The sequence below is a fragment of the Diadema antillarum genome, unplaced genomic scaffold, assembly GCF_040938485.1.
Source record: "Diadema antillarum isolate AM-2024a unplaced genomic scaffold, OU_Dant_1.0 seq00001214_RagTag, whole genome shotgun sequence".
Classification (NCBI taxonomy): domain Eukaryota; kingdom Metazoa; phylum Echinodermata; class Echinoidea; order Diadematoida; family Diadematidae; genus Diadema; species Diadema antillarum.
The window spans coordinates 412385-433196 of NW_027272006.1; the positions used below are offsets into that span (position 1 = coordinate 412385).

The window sequence follows — 20812 nt, forward strand, 5'->3', positions numbered from 1 at the left end:
GGATGATGCAACAGTGGCATACTTTTAAATTGTTTGTGGTTCTAAGCTGGTATTATTTTGAGCTTAAAACAAAAATGTTACTCACACAGAACATTATCAATCTTAGCATTATGAAAAGTTAGTCCAACACAAAAGCTATAGGAGCAATCAAACTCCCAGAATACTGCTCTGTTCAAAACACTCTAACAAAGATAAAACATAGAAGTCTCTGCTAAACTATTATGATATAGTTGCTCTGGTCAAAATCATGGCAAGCTCATGTTTGGATCACAATGATAAACAACAATAATGTGGGGGGGGGGGGGGGAACCCAAAAGTTTACAGTTTACACAATCCCTGAAGCATTTTCCACTTAAACAGTGTGAGGTGGAAAAAGTCAGTGTGACAACAAAAGTTTCACATTCAAAACAGAATCCTAGTCATGTTGACTCCTGTAATAAAGAATATTTCTACCAACATTTTAACATGTTCTCACATTGAACAGCTGAGAATGATTGAATTTGAGATTATTTCTCCAGACATGTCTCTCAGAAATGTGCACACTAATCAAAATCACTAGTCACTGAGTGTAATATATCACTGAGTGTAATATAGTTACATTTTCACTCAAGATTCAGAGAGTGTAAAGGAACTAGGATTGTATGAGATGTTCAAAGTTCAGTGATCGTAAACAACTGAAATAGTTTTCCATTTATTTCTTCCTATCTGTAAGATATTGGAATATAATCAGAGGAGAGAGCAAGATTAGGTAGGCTCTCTGTAAACATGAAATTTAACACAAGTAGAGAGTGCAAGCAAAGTTCCTGTCCAAATAACTTGTGGTACAGTGTATTCCCTCTTGTCCACCTAGTCAAGAGACCATTCACATCTCTGCACGTATGTGTTACAATGCAGACATAATACAAAGTACAATATTAAATGGGTTAGTCAAATACCGGTTAGTGATTGGCTAAACACAGTCACGTGATGGAGGCACATTGGTTATGTTCACCCATGGGCGAACATTTTTGTAATGTTCTCCCATGGAAAACATTTTCATGTAACAAATGACAGAAAGCCTATAGGACCGCACGCGCACAGTGAATTTGGCTCTGCGCGAGCGAGCGATCGAGTGCGTTGTGCTGGTGGTTGACGTTGATGTATTTGACTAACCCATATAATATAACAGACGATGACCTTTGTTGTTGGGAACATGTACCAAACGTTCCACTCTCAAGGTTTGAAATGCTATTTCGGGAGGCTGTAAGTCCCTCGACTTTGTCTCGGGACTTATAACCTCCTTCAATAGCATTTCAAACTCTTCGGGTGGAACATTCAGTATGTTCCCTCCTCCGCCAGTCATCATCTATATAATGTATTGTAATTGCGGAAACTCCCACTGCTCGATATTTCATGCTTGGTAAAGTATGGTTAGCTTCCCACATTTTTAATGTCAACACTAATAAGGTATAAATGTAGCTTGAATTCACTTGTTCAAAATTGAAGAAAATATCCACACAATACATGTACAATATTTCACTATATGACAGTCGCTTCTTCTGTAGCTTTGTGGTGATGTCACTGCCATGCACTTGCTGAGATTCCAGTACAAGTTCAGTCACAGATGTTTAAGGATGATCCAGTTTACCACACACTGCCTTATTGTGAGAACCGTCTCATTCATTTCAAACAGTCTGAACACGATGAGAGGATTGCTCCTTCAGGTGGGGCAGGGATTTCACATCGAAGGATCACAAGACCACCAGACATCAGATGAGCCACTACTGCTAGGATGCTCAGGAGTCTGCACCTCCCTTGTTGGCCCTAAGGACCGCCCCGGGGCTGGGATAAGGTCTCATCTGGTAGAGGGGTCCATTGGCCGTCACATCCACACCTGTCTTGGCCTCATTATGAGTAGGCAGACCACTGCTCCATGTTCCCCTGAAAGGCAAAGAAACCAAATGATTACAGTGGCTTAACCTTTTGAAGACCAGTCACGGGTATACTCAGACAAGTGTCTATGGGAAACGTGTGTTATGGCTTGTCCTCAACGGGTTGAACTCTACAACACTCTACAACATTAAATACTTAAATAACTGTCAAAAGAGGCATGGAAGAAGAGTGAGGACTTGAAGGTGCCATTTCAACAACTGACTAACAAACTCCTCTATTCATGTATATAAAGAACAAGAGTCAAACATAACTTTTGATAGTGTTCAAGGCAATCCGAGGTAAAAAGGCAAAAGCTATTACTCAAAACACTCAAGACTCCAGAGACACACGAAACAACGGCTGCATACTGTTCAACTTCAACTGCACTAAGCAAATACTGTAAAATTGGATATTTTCATGCAAGTAATTTTTCACGCCCTGGAGAGTTAGATGAATTTTGCATGTTTTTAATTCTGCAGAATCACGACATTCCAATGTAGTACATGTGACAAGCAAAAATATTCATATGTGATTTTACTCTTGCGCTAGTGTCTGGCCCGCCCACTCAGACGGTCAACCATACACACATGCTCGTTCCAAATTCCTAGAGATACGCCCTTTAAGGAAGGGAATGGGTTAGGATTTTGACCCCCATCATGGGCTTTTGGAAGGGGAGCAATCAATATTACCCCCCTATTTCAAGATTTTGGAAGGGAAACTAATAGTGAAGGAAAAGTATTGGGAAGCGCCTAGAGTTGTTTGCTATAGCATGTGTATTCGTAGCAGGGCGGTGAGTTGGCTCAGTCGGTAGCGCGTCTGCCTCACGATCACGCGGCCCGGGTTCGAACCCGAGTCTGGACTGAGCAATGTTGTGTGTAAGCATACCCTCCCCTCTAGCAAGAGGCAAAACACTCTGTCCCTCGGATAGGACATAAAATGGAGGTCCCGTGTATGAGAGAGTAACAACTCATGCACGTAAAAGATCCTGCTTCATTCATTCATCGCAAAGAGCAGGGTGTTTAACCCGGTGAAGTGGTCCCACCTCACATCCAACTGAGCCCCATGGAATACCAGCTTAACGTAGCTGAATATGGGATATCCAGCCATCTTCACAGATGGAAAATGAACAAACAAACAAAAGCATGACGTACGTGCAACGCATATATGGCGAAATATTCTATGAAAAGGCGGCCAGCTAAAGCCTGACATTCTCTGCAGCAAAGCATGCACCCGTGTTTCAGATTTTTATCTATTTTTATTTTATTTTCGGTATCTGGCTGTTTCAGGATTGTTTGGGAAAGATTTGTAAACTACCCCTAATTAGAAATATTTCGGGGATAAAATAAAAGACCCCCTATTTTAAGTAATTTTCAGGGATTTTTTCCCCGAGCTGAGCCCCGAAAAAAGTACCCCTTTCCCGAAAAATCGGGAATGCGCATGCGGTATGGATGACCATCTAAGTGGGGGGCCGGGGTTTCTGGTTACGCAAAATGTGTGAACATTTTCACACCTGAAAATTACCACTTCTACAGGACAGAACACCTATATCAGTATTTACTCCTTTTTTTTTCTTTTCTCTTCTTTTTTTGAGCACATAACACAAAGAAACAAAGATCAATCTTCAGGAATAACTGAGAGAGAATGAAGGAATGACTGACCTTGGTGTGTCTGAGTAGGCAGAAGGATCCATCGGATCCAGCTCATCCTCCTTCTGTCTCCTCCTAGATCCTGGGTACAAAGACATAGATTGGAGAAATAACAACTTTTTCTTCTTTCTTCTATTCATCAATAGTTGTAAATGAACAAATAACATTCTAAGTCAATGAGTTTTTACCTTGAAACTTGCTCTTGTAACCCTGTACTTGATAAGTCTATTTTCACTATATTTCTCTCTTTGATATGAACTAAAAAGCAACAAGATGTACTCTGTAGGCCTACACTATTCAAATCATTGTAGCCTTGTATCAACCTAGCATTGATGAATTTGAGGGGGAAAGAGGCGGCAGTTGCTAATCCATTGACCAAAAATCTTGAATTGATATTTTTAGGAGATTTTTTAGGTTAAAGAAATCATTGCCACTTCCACTATATTTTGGTAAAAACAGGTGAATATGAAAAACTTCTCTATTCTATGTCCAATTCGCATGAAACCTTAAAGAATGTGTTCTCATTCATCTCTTAAAAATAAAGTTACCTTAAACACGGTGTGACTTCCCACTTTAACCCTTTCTGTACCACAGACTTTGGACAGTGTGTACAATGCTACTGGGCTTTCTGTACCAATCAACATTCAAAATCACACGAGGGGTTCAGTCCAACTGGGTAGAATCAGCAGGACATCCAAGTACCTACACCAGTAGATAGCATTCTTGAATTACAGTGCACTCCCGTTACAACGAACACGGTTATAACGAAATTTCGTTATAACGAAGTAAATCTTTTGGTCCCAAAATTATCACCATTAAAGTCTATGGTACAAAATTCGCTTATAACGAACACGGCTATTGCGAAATTTCCGTTATAACAAAGTCTTTTCCGAGCTCCACAGACAAAGAGAAACAAAAGAAATGTGCTCCGTTATAACGAAATGCGAATTGCTTTCGAAAATACGTAGCGGAACAAGCATATATAGCGTCTCTGCGTGGGTGAACGCTTCACACCACCGTGAGTTCGCTCCTTGTGTCACGCACAGTTTCTGAGGGGAACTTGCATTTATTATTGTAATACAGTTATCCCATCACATATCACATAGCTTTCTAGTGTATGAATAGTATGATGACTATTCAGCAAACAGGATATGATATATATACGTGGTTTCCTTGTTTTCGTTATATATTGTATTTGTTCGATTATAACGAAATTTCGTTATAACGAAAGAAAATTGCTGGTCCCGAGCATTTCGTTATAACGGGAGTGCACTGTATAGAATCTTAGTGAGTTTTCTGATACAAAGATTAGGATAACAGGAGTAATAAGCAGTCCTTACATTTCAAACTGTTATTGTTTTTATCTCTCATCTCTGTATCTTTGCTATTTATCCACTGGTATTAGCACCAAAGCACATATTGACCGATTCGGGTTCGTCGAGGGCAGCAGACATTTTGTGGCACTGGGCGCAGCCATTAGCTCATTTTGAGGTGTCTTAGCTGACCCTCCCTCCTCTCCCCCAACCCAAGGGCAACATGTTTATCGCGCACTTGTAACAAAGGTTCGCGCACTAAGCAAACATTCGCGCACTCAGTACGAGACGCCTATTGGCTAAAGCAACCATGCATCAGTTTGTCATTCCGTGCGCGTGCTAATGTAGGGAGAGGGGTGGGGAAGTGGGAGGGGGGGTTGGCTGGGACACCGCAGTAATGGCACTGCCCATGCCGATAATACACAAAGCACGTCACAGAATCGGTCAATAGTCTCATTCAAACGTCTGAGATATTGGCTAAACTGACCTCTGTGGTCTTTCCTTGACCTTTCACCTGCCGACCTCGGTGGTGGATTTCGAGGTGGTGGGAGGGGTATGGAAGATGGTATTTGGGGACCAATATCGACACCAGGAGTCTGCAATATAACAAAAAATAACAGAAAGTAATCAGTTCAATGCAGAGAATGGTTTGATATTAATCTTAAGACATTAGGCTAAAGAGTTTCATAATAGATTAACTGCCACAAAGCCAGATAACATAATCACTTTCATTTTTGCATCGTTTTTTTCTTAACATTGAATCCTAAGAGGGCAATGGAGCAATCCATTCATTTTTTGGTTTTATTTTATCACATCTCCTCAGTGAATGCACAAGTCTGTGAATTGTGACATTCAAAGTGTGTCTTACTTTTAATCTTATGGCTGTAACATCCCCTGAACTCTTATCACTGAAATACTGCACAGCAGCGGGAATGTAATAGATGCTGCCATAACCATGCCACTTCAGCATCAAGCATCAAGTCTTAAAGAAAAAATGCATGCCTATCGAGCATTCAACCAAACATGGCACTCATGCCAACTTTTGTATTGTATGACATTTTTGTCTCTCTTTTACTGAAAAAGGGAAAATATTGATGGCAAATACAATTTTTTATGTTTCCTTGTTTTTACTGGCATTTTATGTCTATTATCTACATACTGTACTATGCACTTTTCAGTCTATGCCACACATCAATTGTTATTTCAGTGAGTCAGGAAGAGTGCATCTTGCTAAACAAGCGATCTGCTTTTTAAGATGCCACCTGACATATACAAGCAACTCCCTTTATAACAAAGTACTGTCCTTTGGACCAGCAGTCTCCTTTCGTAATATCAAAATTTCATTATCGCTAAAAAATAAAGGATGTGAAAAAATATAGATGGTAATTCTAAGACCTAAATTTTTACTTTGTTGTCATAAGAATTTTGTTTTAATCATTTTAGTATAGCGGGAGTGCACTGTTTATTCTAATTGGACTGTTTTATTGCTTTTCTTTGATATGAAATGAATGCGAATTGCATTGAATTACCAGAACTGGAACCTCGTTGCTTGGCTCCATTCCTGGTGGTTTAGGCTGAGCCTCTCTCAGACGTGTTCTCTTCTCCTCAATCTCCCTCAGTTTACTGGCCGAGAGTGAGATGCTGGCATTGGGGTCTGATTTGAGATGTCACGTCAGAAGAAAATGAGAGATTGGTAAGGTAAATGTAGACTTCCATAAAAACAGTTTATCAAGTTTGTTAGCAATAATGCCTAAACACCTTGTCTACATCTACATACTCGTGTGTGTGTGTGTGTGTGTGTGTGTGTGTATGTGCATAAATGTGTGTACATAAGCACACTTATTTTTGATCTTCTGATAAATTCATAACAATGAGATCTCCATGATATCTTCAATCACCTTCTTCCCAAAGCCAGGCCAAGTTGTGCACATAATAGTAGTACTGTAGTTATTTCTTTACTGCCAAATCATGAACACAAATTTATATGCTTGACTCACAACAACTGGCACAAGGCTAATTGTGCTATGTCAATTTACTTTGTTAATGATTCAAGTCACATTTCAATTCATAATAGAGGTAACTGCAGTTATCATAGATAGCAAAAACCATAGGTAGTGAGGCCCTAGTTTGTGTGACTAAATGTCTGTCTGTGTGTTCTTGTTGTTTTTTTTTTTTCAATTTATCAACAACAGAAGCTCAGAACGCACCTGTGGGAGGGAGCCAGGAGACCATGTCTGTGTTTGAGTCCCAGTAGTAGAAGAACCCACTGAAAAGAGATAATCCAATTGAATAATCACAGCTTTTACGCAACTGTTTCATGTAATTCATATCTATTACTAACCAGAACTTGTACATAATTACTATCCCAATTTCACACAAAGAAATTGATAAAACAAATAATAACCTATTTGCTGATAATGTGCCAATACTGTTTATCTTTAATATCAGTCAGTCCTCTAAATGGCAGAAGAGTTGGAAAAGACAGAGTCTACTGACTAACAGAAGGATATTCACATTACTGACATCATGATAACAGTGCACATCAGTGTCACTGTTCAGCAAGATTAACCTCCTCATGTGACTTTAGATCGGTCAAAAACACATAAGGTGAAGCCTTATTAGACAGGGACTGTTCCCACATAAGGGAGGATAAACATTAGGCAGCATTGAGCATAGTATGTCAGATAGTTTATGAAGCAATCACATACAGTCTTATCATTATTTTGTTCATAGAAATTATACAGTGGACTCCCATTATAACGAAGTCCTCAGGACCAGCAGTTTTCTTTCGTTATATCGAAATTTAGTTGTTTTATAAGCGAACAAATGAACAATAAAAAAATACATAGAGTTTATGTTGCGACCCGAACTTTTACTTTATTGTTACCAGAATTTCGTTATAACAATGTTTGTTATAACGGAAGTGCACTGTATTTATATCATCATGGCTATTACTAAAAGAAACAGTGAATAATCCGTGCTTATATATGTCGATGAAGGGCAAAATGTCAATCATTTGCAAGAAAATACTGACATTGTAATGAAGCGGTTGATACTGAGAAACTTTGGTGAAGGAATTCCCTACATAGCGGTTTTGACATGAGAAGGACAGAAGCTGCTGGGGTACAAGGCAACGCTACACACTGGCACTGGTCCGACGGTCCCTGTTGAACCAGTAACTTTTTAAGGAATGGACCAGTAAAACATGGAAAAACTGGGCACCTCCTGGTCTGACAGACAGGTTGGACCAGGAGAAAAAATGGGTTAGTGTGCAGCCCTGCACAAAGTCAAGGGTTAATCTTTCCAGTGTAAGGAAACCATGGACCTACCTCGGAGGGTCCTTTACCCTCCACCAGCCCAGTGGCACATTGTCATTGTCAATGATGATCTGCTCTTTGCTAAGGTCTGGCTGAATGTCTCCGGAATAGTCTGCAGCAATGATCTCTTCCTGGGGATCTTGAGACACCAAAAGGAACCAGAGATTGTGAATGTGAGGTGTTTGGCACTCTTTTGTTGGTAGAGAGCAGATGAGATCAATTTTATATTTAAGTATCTATCACTTGCACTTCGTAGAAGGAGCATCAAAGAGCAACATGCGCCGGAGCAGAAACACAGTATGTCTTATTCAATAAGAGCATGGGGATATCTTCCTGATTTGCAGTCCCAAACAGGGACCAGAGAATAGTGCCTGTGAGATGTCCAAATGCAAAATGTGACCTCAACACTCACAAGCTACTTAATTCAATGATTGGTATGAGATGACTATGTAATTCTATACACATGGACCAGTTCATTTAGATACTGAGACATGATCAAAAGGAAGCATGTGCCTTTAGATGCAGACATTGCTGTCTCACTAAAACAGTGCTAAGTGATTTTCTCCTGAGTATTAGGAGCAGTGAGTTGCATTTATGATCTTCCTCTCTGTTAACATCTGGTTGGTAACTTGTATATGTACTTATGAGCTATGTGTACTTTCAAAGTTCCATTATAGTTAGTAGGAACATAACAGGGCAGCATGTCTGGAAGAGTTGAAGTCAACAGTACATACCACTGTCAACATTACTCGCAGGATCGACTTTCAATATGCCTCTCTTCTTTAGGCGGGCGGCCAAGGCAGGTGGAAGGGACATCCTCGTCTCTTGAGACTGTTGGTTACACTTCAGACTTCTAGGGAAGGTTGAGACAATGAACACATTTTCAAACAGATTTTAGTAAGGAAATTCTTACATCATTTTCCTTCCTACTTTGTTCACCAATTTTCTGTGTGAACCACACTTACTAGTTATCATTTGATAATATATATATGATATGAAATGAGTATCTTGTCTGTTCAGTCATGCAGACAGATTTTTTTTTTTTCAATACAGATGAATAGAAAACAAGAATGCATTACTCAACTAATACAATTCATACAAAGTTACATACACACACACACACACACACACACACACACACATTATTATGTACCATACATACTATTGTACATTGTCATTTAATTACCACTATATTATTACTCTAAACATACTCTTTGAATTAAACATACTGCGTGATAACTTAATTTACCCTCTTCAAACTGTATAAAGTTGTTATTTTTGTGCAAGTAATTTTTCACGCTTGGCCTGGTAATCTGATTTTCTTGTATCAACGCCATGGCCAGGCTGTCAAAACATTAAAAAGTGTTACCCTGGTACATCATATCACAACTAAAAATTTTAAGCAAAAATATTCACATGCTTTTATTTGGGGTTAGTTTCTGGTAGTGGTAGCACGAAATGCATTAAAATTTCTACACCATCATAATACATACTGTGGAAATGAACCAAACAATACTTTAGTGTCCTTCAGTTATTCACAGGCTTCAAATTCAGCACGCACATGTTCAGAGCTGATCCTGGAAAAATAAAGATTTTCAGAATAGTCTGTAGCGTAGGCCTAGCCTAGGTAGGGTAGTGTAGATTCTATGTATTTTGGACCGTCAGATGTGATCAGAGCTTGACATACTGATCAACAATGTCTTTTTCATCAGCTATCACACATGTAGTGTGCTTAACCTGTTAGCCTAACCTTACCTGTATAAAACGGGAAGGTACAATATGGTAAACGTTTGACTTTGCAATGGGTTAATGCAAATGGTTTGAACAATGCATACACCAATCTCAACATGTGGGACTGATATGATGTCATTATCATTGCTCTTCTACAAAGTTTGGTTTTTTATTTTACCTGAAAAGCACTAAATACTTTGTGGAAGAATGCCAAGCCTTTAAGGGCCCCTTTAAGCTACTGGAAAGTTATCCAATAAGAGAAACAGACGTAAATCACAGTAAATGATATATAATTATCGGCGTACTTACATCAAATATTCGTAACAATCGCAACGCAAGCTTAGATTTTTTTCAAGAGTGCCCTCAACGTTTGTTATACGCAACATCTCTTTCTCTCTCCCTCTCTCACCCATCAATGGTCTCAACTTCGAAACTCACTGTGAGATGATATCTTTTTATCAATTTGCTTGAAAAAAAGTGTACGAGAGTAATACAAATAAAGAAATTCAAATTTAAATTTCACAATACGGGAAAACACCTTTCAGTGAGGGTCAGAGGATTGTAGGCTATTCAAATAGGATTGATATTACAACTTTAACGGGTACAACATTACATTTTACACTCTTCTTCACATTTCGGCATCTTCTTGAAATATATTACGAATTTTCACCAACTTGGCAGATAGCATCTTTATGGTGACATGATCTTAATTCGTTTAAATAAGCATTCTCGCAACGAAGGGAAGGGGGTGAACCCTCCTTCAACATTCCTCGTGAGCCCCAAATATTGTGTAATTTTTATCTTTTATTACTCAGATTTGTATAATAGTATGGTTATAGATTTATGTATCTTATGTATGACTCTTTGTCTGTTTTTATATATCTTTATTTGTGCTCCTGCATGATTTACTTGATATAGTTATTGTACATGCCTTATTTTTATGTAATTGAGCTTTCGTTTTAGCATGTATATTGTACCTTTTTATAACGTGGATAAAGAAGAAATTAAATCAAATGAAATGAAATGCTAAGTCAGGTGGAATGTATTACGATGGTCCCAGCTGTTTTGTTTTGTTTCTTCCAAACTACCCTCATTCGAATTCCATAATGATATGCAGCTAACTCTAGTACCCGCACTATGTCAATCTTACTATCCTGTCGATGTTATAGAAGAAAAACGAAAATGAAAGCAGGTTTTGGCATAATTACTACAAAATGTATATGAAGAGTCTGTTTGCAAAAACCTCGGTAGAACAGCTGCACCATGAGGGCGGAGCTGAGTAGGGCCATCCAGCCGCAGTTTCATGTACTTTTGTGATAATTTCTTTGTATTATTCCATAAGATGTAAAGTACATATCTTTATTTTACGGAAATAAAATCAATCGATCAATACTTGCCAAATGGAGATATCATTATATGCGATTACAGGTCAAGAAAAATAAAGAGAACAATAAGAAAAATTTTGCTTCTTTTGACCATAACTTTAAAAATGTACCATTCATGTTGTGACCAATATATCATTTAAAAGGTATTATCTTGTACTTTATGACAGAGACCGTACTTCAAAATCTTCAAAAATGGATTTATTGGTTTTTGCGAACAAACTCTTCATAATTATGTTTGGTCTGCGTCAGCTATGATATCTAGTACACGTGTGACCTCTGTCCAATATAATCCATTAACTCCAATGGAACGGACAGCATATACTGTAAGCTGGGAAATTGAATTGGGAACTTCAAACTCCCCCTGGTAAAGTGGAACATCACCAGCCAAAGGGGACAGGAAGGCCCGGATTGACCCTCTTCCGGCAAGCCCCTGCACATAATTATGACGTCACGCATCGCACACTTTACTCTAGTCACGACTGTGATTATACATTATGATAATCTTGTCTGTCTTTGAGAGACTGTAAATAGACACGTTTGCAGAAGAAGTGTCATCAAAACGTCTAGAGCTGCGTTTTCTATCCTCAACTGATTTCTTAACTCTGTCTCTCCATAAAGTAGGTAACTGTAGTTGATGTCAGATGATTATTATTACGCAAGTAACAATAGCCCCATTCCCCTCCCAAAAAAACATTAATAAATAAAGAGAATATAATCATTTGACTTCTTTTTCTCACTAGGTCTACCATGCCTACAAGAAACGCATGGTGTTGAAAGACAAAGGACATTTTGTCTACTTATCAGAGTCATAAAAACAAACCAATAAATATTTTATTTCATTTAATTAATTTTATTTCTCCACGGATACAACAAAAAAAAAAATGCCCAATCAGCAAAAGCTATTTCTCAAAGGGGCCGTGAATCAATGTACATGAATCATACTCACATGATAAGAAACGATTCAGATGAAAACAAACAAAAACATCAAAATTTGTTGATAACGTGTTTTTGCAATCTGGCTGTAGTAAAAGTGATAAAAAAGAAAATGAAATTAGTCTCAGTAGCCTTTTGTTCTTGTCTCACTCTTATTCGGCTTTAGAGTAGAGAGAAATAAAGAAAATAAAAAGATTGCTTATAAGAGAATAGGCACTGACCAATGCTGACACACGTCATAGATTGATCTAAATGAATAGAAAATCATCCTGTAGCCATTACGTGCAGGCCTCTCAAATTTCATGTTAAACTTATTCCTTATTCGATGGCCCCATAGCAGCAGCTATCATCTGTGCCTATGTTTACACTATCAAGATGTCACTGATTGGTCAAGGATGCCTAGTTATTCCTGGCAAACGTCACAGCTCTATGAGTCATTCAATGGCAAAAGGGGGACAACCCGGTTAGCCTATACCTGACATTTCATATTTTTCTAGTTGTGCGGTATTTAACGCACACTCTGCTGAATCGACTGAATGTTTATTGCAGCGATGGAGATAGAACGGTTGCATTATTTTGAATGGTCATCGATCATAGTGATAATGTTATTATCTCTTTATCTTGCACATTGTACTTACAATGGAAAGAGTTGTAAAGTTGATCTCCCAGAAGCAATTAAGATAGAATGTAAATTAGATAATACGCATTACCTTTCAGATAACACTATACTATGATTTTCTTCTTTCTTGCAAGAGATTTAAGCACAAGAAATTATACTGTACTCATGATACTTAGCTAAAGAGAACGATGTCTTCGTTTTTCTAGTTAATAAACTTTAAGATTCCGTTCCACTCGTAAGATTTCTATCGACTGCAAATGCCAAGATTCACTGGTCGATATTTCCGACTTTAGGCCTACTCATCTAAAAAAAAGTCAACCAGTCCAGAACATAAGAATTGGGTTCCGTGCACGACAAGATTGTTCGCATAACCTGTATCAGTCTATGGAGTATGGTTTTATAATTTCATGAGAAGATACAAAGTCTCAAGGATGCAATACAAGGGTTCAAATTATGGGTAAGGTCTAATTTTGATTATCCAGCTCTTTGGGCGAAAAGTATAGGGAGGAAGAACAGGGTATAAAAGTGTTCATCCTTTCACCACGCACCCCGTCCTCCCTCTCTCCCCTGTCACGTGCTCCACCCAACCGTTCCTTCAGCAGGCAGACAACCTGCTCGTGTAACTCCGCGAAACCATTGCCATATATGGTCACGGATCGGATTGGTCGAGATATCATTAGCATACATTAATATATCTCTGCGAGTGGAAGATATTGACTTTTCATTCAAGCACAGGTGGTTGTCGGGTGAACATCAAAAGCGGGGTAAGTCAATTTGGGAGTTCACTTATGTATGCATCTGCGTAATTTCTTGAGGATGTCGATGTCATTAATGTGTGCGCTGATCTAGGGAAGTACCATGATAGCTGTATAGTTATCTACTTAGCTTTAATTTGCAATGTAAGCTATGATTCGGCGGCTAACACCGAACTAGAATGACTTCTTTTCTATCAGCCTCATAGAACTTAAAATACCATTTTGTATTAACACTTTGCAGTTAACGATATCTGTTGGCGTTGAGTGAGAACATTTCGTCGTCATTTGCAGTTTATTTCAAATTTACGGCCGAATGTTCTCTTTACAGAATGTATAATATGATTTCTGTTTTCTGAAATTGTTCTTTGCTTAAATAAGCAATATCTTCCACGAGATTTTTCCGTTTTGTAAAAACTAACAAATGGTTATGTTTCCTCATAAGTTGAGGGAGGGTATGTGTGTTTTTGCATGTAGCATAGATTTCTCTTGTAAATTACTGAATACTTTACAATGTCGTGCAGTTTTATGAAGAGCGCTAGGAATCTTTCGTGTGCAGGAGATTGAAAAGGTAACAGTTCTCAATGTTTCCGTAATATTCCAAAAGTTGAAATTTTGAACCCTTTATGGCATGACTTTATCAAGCAATTATACACTAAATAACACATAATTTTAAATGTAGCATCATGATCATTTGGAGCACCACTAATATTGGTTTACTTGCTACTTTGAATGTATAAAGTTGTCAGGTAGAATAATCGTTAATAGTCAAACGCGTCTTATAGAACGGTGCATCTCGTGATAATTTGTCTTGTGTTCAACTTTGCAAGAGCTAAATTATAGATAAACCTTATGTTGAAACGGCATTGCTACGTGAGGATGTTCCTTGTGCCCGCCTGTCATGGAATTGGTGTAAATGGACATTTCCGGGAATGCAAGGAAATAGTAAGCTTATCTTGCTAACATCGTCAGGCATGTGATAATCTTATTCATCCGCCAAGTCTGTCTAAATCGAATTAAATTACTGTCCCTTCTTCTTCAAGCGAGTTTTATCTAGCTGCTGCAAGAGCAAGTTATTCGCCTTTGTACATAATGTATATGAACGTTGCTATGGAGCTTAATTACCCCCCCCCCCCCCCCCCCGCAGTTTCGTTTGATGCCCACGAGACAGGAAGGAGTCGATCGAGGGGCGCAGAAGCAGCGCCCTCTAGGGTTGGTTCCCGCATAGTGCGCAAGGCGACCAGCTAACTTTCTATATGCTATGGTGTAAACCCCCTGTGTGCCACATCATTCTGAGACACCAACGTAGTCCTGCTTTAGGCACACATTCTGCTTTTCAAATCCATGTAACTTCAGCAGATTTGTTGTTACCCTCGACGTGTAATGAGCAAATTTGTACGAAAAATGTCTATAGCTTTACTTTGGTGTAAATTTGCATTGACAAATCTATGATTATTTTCTCGCAAAAGAACAGTAGCTGTATTGTTGTAGAGGCATGACTTTGCACACAAAACATTGACAGAAACCACGAATTTACTTTCAAGTCCAGTAAGGAACACCGGTTGATATTTCATCACCATTATAAAATGAAATGCAAGCTACGTGTGACAGGAACTGACCCGCGAGAAATGTTGATCGGTTTGGGCGGGTTTGTGCGTTTGAGCAGAATATATGCGAAGTTGGCACGCCGACGACTGAGTCGTGCATGCGAACGTGGCACAGAAAGAGCTAAACATACTTATTTATGTGTACTGGAATCATAATGTGAAGATCACAGCTTCAAATTGTATTGTAAAACAGGGATGAAATTCGTTTTGCAGTAACGTGGATGACTTACGATCTAATTAAATCCTATTTAGATATGACAGGTTAATGTTCATCTTAACGAATTTCCTTGAGGCATGTCTTCGTGTACATTATTACGTAGTCAATTTAAGACTTCACAATTTTCGTGTGATAATTACAGGCATCAGAAGCAGCTAAGGAAAAGTGTGTGAAGGAGCTAACTGATTGCTTGATGAGTTTGCATTTCAGAAGCTTGTCAATAATCACGGTGAAGATGATGACACAACTTGTCGGGAAATCCTTTAAACTATATAGCTTTATGATAACATTACGTTTCATTTTTCATTTTGACTTTGTTTCGTTTCCTTCAGCAGCAAGAGGCACATTCCTGTCATTACCTTCTCATAACGAGCAGTAAAAACAATCCGACACAATGTGTGATGACGACATCGCCGCTCTGGTCATCGACAACGGGTCAGGTATGGTGAAGGCTGGCTTCGCCGGTGACGACGCGCCTCGGGCTGTTTTCCCGTCCATCGTCGGCAGGCCGAGACATCAGGTGACCGATAGATAAATTCCTGGCAAAAACCATTTCATTGTACCATTGATGATAGAATGCTTTGACCATTGTACCAGTCTCACCACTTTCTTCCAATAGGAACATCAGACGCAGATATTTACTTTTAATTCAAACATTACTGTAACTTCGCTAGATTGATAAAGTTGCGTTATAATATTTACAAATGTTCAACAAATACCTAGTTATAAACTTTCACTTGAGAACACAGTATACGTATAGTTTTCTTCTCTTTTTGTGTAGATTTAAAACTAAATCATTTTCTTGGATGTGTTTTTGTGCAAGGAAAATATCAAACTAAGATATTGAAATATCAAATATCAAATATCAAATATGTGATTGTATGTTATGTTACTGTTATTGTCATTTTCATTTGGCCGAATGAATAATAAAGAATGATAATAATAAACGAAGGACACATCTATGTCCATTTATTTGCGAACATATAGGGCGTCATGGTGGGAATGGGGCAGAAGGACAGTTACGTCGGAGACGAAGCCCAGAGCAAGAGAGGTATCCTGACCCTCAAGTACCCCATCGAGCACGGCATCGTCACCAACTGGGACGACATGGAGAAGATCTGGCATCACACCTTCTACAACGAGCTCCGTGTCGCCCCGGAGGAGCATCCCGTCCTCCTCACCGAGGCTCCACTCAACCCCAAGGCCAACAGGGAAAAGATGACACAGGTACGAGGCCATTCTTACCATATTACCCATAGGCAGATAATCTTCATAACTAATCAAAGTATTATAATCGTATTTCTACTTATACAAATGTTGTATATCCATAATTGCAATTTATCTATTTGTCTATCTACTATATTGCTAGCAATCTCTGTGTAAAGATCAATCAAATTGAGTGTCGAGAGATAAAGCTATCACTTAAAAGTCCTCTATAAATTTAGTTATCTTTTTCCTGAATATATTCTATCTATATCTAGTTATCTGAAGAAGAAAGTTTCATTCATTTTTCTATTTCATCTTTATCTGCAGTTGTCTGTTTGTCCATTCATCATTCTTTAGCTTGCTTTCTTGTCCGCTTTACATTCAGAAGGTGTCTGATAAGTTCACTCAATTTTTAAAGTACATGTACAACAATAGAATAATGAGTACTGATTTCTGGATTGGAGATTTGTGATGTGAAAGAGATTACTGCGTGTATGAGGTGTATTGCATTTGTTTTTGTCATGTGCCTGTTCCTCTTATTACAGATCATGTTCGAGACCTTCAACACACCAGCCTTCTACGTGGCCATCCAGGCCGTGCTTTCCCTCTACGCCTCCGGCAGAACCACCGGCATCGTGCTCGACTCTGGTGACGGAGTCTCCCACACGGTGCCAATCTACGAGGGCTACGCCCTGCCACACGCCATCCTCCGCCTCGACCTGGCCGGCCGTGACCTCACCGACTACCTCATGAAGATTCTGACGGAGAGGGGCTATTCGTTCACTACCACCGGTGAGTCTTTTGCCTGGTCGATAGGCAGCAATCGCACTGCAGGCACTGAAGGTCACAGGTTCGAATCCAGGCGTTCATGCACCTGACGAAACCAATGCCCTATGCAATTTGTGGGTAATTAAATGATCTAATGCACAGGGTGCCTCAATGGCGATCCTCAGAGCGTAGGAGTTCGGAGCCATAGCATGCACACGTACGAGATAGCACTTCACTCTATTCGCAGAGCAAAGTAAACACACAGTAAGGATATCACCCGAAGAAAAAGAAACAAGTGCATACATACATACTCACGAAGGCAAACAGCTCCTCTGTTGTCGCACTTTTTACTCAGTGCATTATACACGTGTACATGTATAACTGTTTCAAGAACTCGAACGGCACTAAATGAACTTGACAGATATTACATTATCAGTTTACCACAAAAACTAAGTACTAGCCAATAACTTTGTCGTCTAACATGTCTAATAGAGAGGTTAATCGTGTTATATCATTCTTAACTGAAAAGTAGATTATTTTGTTTTCCATTGCACGATATTCAGTCGTTCGGCTATCTGTTTGTAATACTGTCCATTTTTTCAATACGTTTGCCTATGCTAATATCCTTGCAAAGAATCATATCACGTTTGTTATTGACATAGTTCCAGGTCTGGAGAAAAAAAAAGCTAATTTCCCTATTTTTTTGAACATTAATCTTGTTTATTTTAAGTTCTTATCTGTAGCAATCACTCTCATTCACGCGACACAGTCACAGGAGAACACGATACACATCTTTTGGGGAATAACATCCACATCGGCCTGTCACTTTATTCCGGCCATGTAAATCCTTCTCTGCATGACCCGGTCTTGACATAGCTGGCGCTATAACAACACTACATTATCTATTCGCGTTCCTAGTCATCCTCTCAAAATAATCATATCTACATGCTTGTGTTCATATTTTGAAAGGGTATTACATCACTTTTCTTGATATTATTTTTGCACAGCCGAGCGAGAAATTGTTCGCGACATCAAGGAAAAGCTCTCTTACGTGGCACTCGACTTTGAGCAGGAGATGCAAACGGCTGCATCATCCTCCGCTTTGGAGAAGAGCTACGAACTGCCCGACGGTCAGGTCATCACCATTGGCAACGAACGCTTCCGGGCGCCTGAATCTCTCTTCCAACCCTCTTTTCTCGGCATGGAGTCAACTGGTATCCACGAAACCACCTACAACAGCATCATGAAGTGTGACGTCGACATCCGAAAGGACCTCTACGCCAACACCGTCCTGTCTGGAGGAACCACCATGTTCCCCGGCATCGCCGACCGCATGCAAAAAGAGATCTCGGCGCTGGCGCCACCAACGATGAAGATCAAGATCATCGCTCCTCCTGAGAGGAAGTACTCCGTGTGGATCGGCGGTTCGATCCTCGCCTCCCTCTCCACCTTCCAGCAGATGTGGATCAGCAAGCAGGAGTACGACGAGTCTGGGCCAAGCATTGTGCATAGGAAGTGCTTCTAGGAGACGCCAGTGAACACTACCGTGGCTCCTGGAACGCGTGCTCAACGCCATTTTCTTCAGACTATACAAACAGTATTATTGTCGAGCGCGACTTGATAAAACGAATTATTGGTTACAAATTTGATGGATGCTACACGAAGCAGCCGAAATGCAACGCGTAAACTCAGTCTTGTACAGGTACCACATGAATTATATTAGTGATCCTTTGCCTTGACTACTTGGCGTGTCGGAAATAAAAACTCCCTTGAGGTTCCGTATAAGCGCAGTATCTCCGACACTATATTATACTTTGCCTTGTTTCATAATATAGGGAGAACGAAGAATAAGACACGAAAATCTTCCTTTTCATCTCTGAATTCTCAAAAAAGATATATGTTTCTATTAATGGAAATATTGGTGCGTTGCGTTGGTCAAGCAAAGGTAGTCGGATTTACCATTATTTTCCTTTGGTGTCAACCACATCACCATTGGACAGAGTAAACCGAGCGGTAAGACTTACAGAGGTGTATACAATGGTCACTGACAACGACTTCAATCTTATTAACCAGCGAAGCGATCGGGGGCTTTTTTAGCCAATTCACTTCCTGTTAGGATCCCGTCTCACGTAAATTCGTATCAGACATTATATTCTACGTGTTCGTCAACATCTATCTCTTTTGTATCAGGAAATATTGAAAGATTATCAGTCAACGGTCCATATATCACATAATTATTGTTTAATGTTATTGCAGCGTAAGTATTTTCCAAGATTGTACATTATTCTCGAGATTGCTCAAAAGTAATTGCAATAAAGACAGTTAACATTGCAACACGTTTTCACCATCGTTTCTATTTTCATATTTGAACTGTTCTCTTTTTTTTTTGTCTCAGTTAGTCTAAGCAAAATCTAGAACTGATTGTGAATTCTGAAAAGTTAGTATATGACGCTGATTATTATGATAAGTGCCTACGACTTCGGTAGATTGTATAGGTAGAAATTAATAATTTTCACTTTAATTTGCGCCATCCTAGAGCTAAAAATTGTTGATAAAGAAAGCATGATATTAAAGCGTAATGAATTAAGAAGTAATTACAAAACGAGCTGAAAACGTAGATAATATGACAGATAGTGGATATAAAGGCAGAAAGAGTGAGAGGGAGAGAGATAGGAGGGCTAAAGTAAAGAAGCGTTTCTAGTTTGTAAACGAATGAATTCCTGGTTGTGTTCTTGTCGTCTGTCCGATAAGGTGTGCTTCCTTGCATTTATGAGCAGTTTTCAGCATTTTTTAAAAATATTTTTTACCACAAAGAGGATATAAGTTAAAATATTACGTTAAGCATATATTTATCAATGAAAAGTCTTCGATTATTGTGTTGACCAGAAAATGACCTATAAGAAGCAATTTCTGTAATCTGCACAATAAATGTTTTATGAAATGTTTTCTTGTATATTATATTATGTGTTTTTTAAGCAAACAAAAATATAATGATAATCAATCCTCCTATCATAGATGACTGGTATCTTTAAAAGATAATTATCTATGGTCACAAAATTCATCACATTCATTTTTTTTTTGTCTTCTTCGCGAAGCCACTCTTATTGACTTCTGCATGTGCCTCAACTAAGCCCGTCTGATTTGTTGGCTTAGATTTGCTATGATTTTGCTCAGATTTGCTAAAATGTAAATCGTCTTCCAGTTTCTTTACAACTTCCATCCCCAGCCTTACTAAGGCTTCTGAAGTCCATGTCGAACTACAATGTACATTATACACAACGAGCCGTGAATAACCTCTGCATGTGCATCGACATGACGCGAATGAGCGAAATTGATTTTTTGTCCAAAGAAGACCCAGACCATATTGATTTGCCCAGTATCCTTCTTTCTCGATTGGTCTACGATTT

At 39.0% G+C, this 20812-nt stretch overlaps 2 protein-coding genes across 2 annotated transcripts; one reads left to right on the forward strand and one right to left on the reverse strand.

Annotated features, from left to right (window-relative positions):
• Positions 1 to 1702: 1702 nt before the first annotated feature.
• LOC139744840 (polyglutamine-binding protein 1-like) lies at positions 1703 to 9013 on the reverse strand. The gene is made up of 7 exons (XM_071655253.1): positions 8922 to 9013; positions 8200 to 8326; positions 7078 to 7136; positions 6400 to 6524; positions 5358 to 5466; positions 3570 to 3639; positions 1703 to 1920 (listed from the first exon to the last, which is right to left on the reverse strand). The coding sequence occupies exons 1-7, from the start codon at positions 9001 to 9003 to the stop codon at positions 1776 to 1778; spliced, it is 717 nt and encodes a 238-aa protein (XP_071511354.1). The 5' UTR covers positions 9004 to 9013; the 3' UTR covers positions 1703 to 1775.
• A 6812-nt stretch (positions 9014 to 15825) lies between these two features.
• On the forward strand, positions 15826 to 19103 carry LOC139744841 (actin CyI, cytoplasmic-like). Its single transcript, XM_071655254.1, has 4 exons — positions 15826 to 15951; positions 16419 to 16658; positions 17183 to 17429; positions 18413 to 19103. Exons 1-4 carry the CDS (start codon positions 15826 to 15828, stop codon positions 18928 to 18930), a joined length of 1131 nt encoding a protein of 376 aa, XP_071511355.1. The 3' UTR covers positions 18931 to 19103.
• The last annotated feature ends 1709 nt before the right edge of the window (positions 19104 to 20812 follow it).

Bases quoted from the DNA above. Each gene is read 5' to 3' on its own strand.
- LOC139744840 (XM_071655253.1), bottom strand. From the start codon at position 9,003: ATGTCCCTTCCACCTGCCTTGGCCGCCCGCCTAAAGAAGAGAGGCATA. The intron at 6,525-7,077 runs GTGCGTTCTGAG...ATCTCAAATCAG, and splicing joins CTCCTGGCTCCCTCCCACAG to ACCCCAATGCCAGCATCTCA. The intron at 1,921-3,569 runs GTCAGTCATTCC...TTTGCCTTTCAG, and splicing joins GCCTACTCAGACACACCAAG to GGGAACATGGAGCAGTGGTC.
- LOC139744841 (XM_071655254.1), top strand. From the start codon at position 15,826: ATGTGTGATGACGACATCGCCGCTCTGGTCATCGACAACGGGTCAGGT. The intron at 15,952-16,418 runs GTGACCGATAGA...GCGAACATATAG, and splicing joins TCGGCAGGCCGAGACATCAG to GGCGTCATGGTGGGAATGGG. The intron at 17,430-18,412 runs GTGAGTCTTTTG...ATTTTTGCACAG, and splicing joins CTATTCGTTCACTACCACCG to CCGAGCGAGAAATTGTTCGC.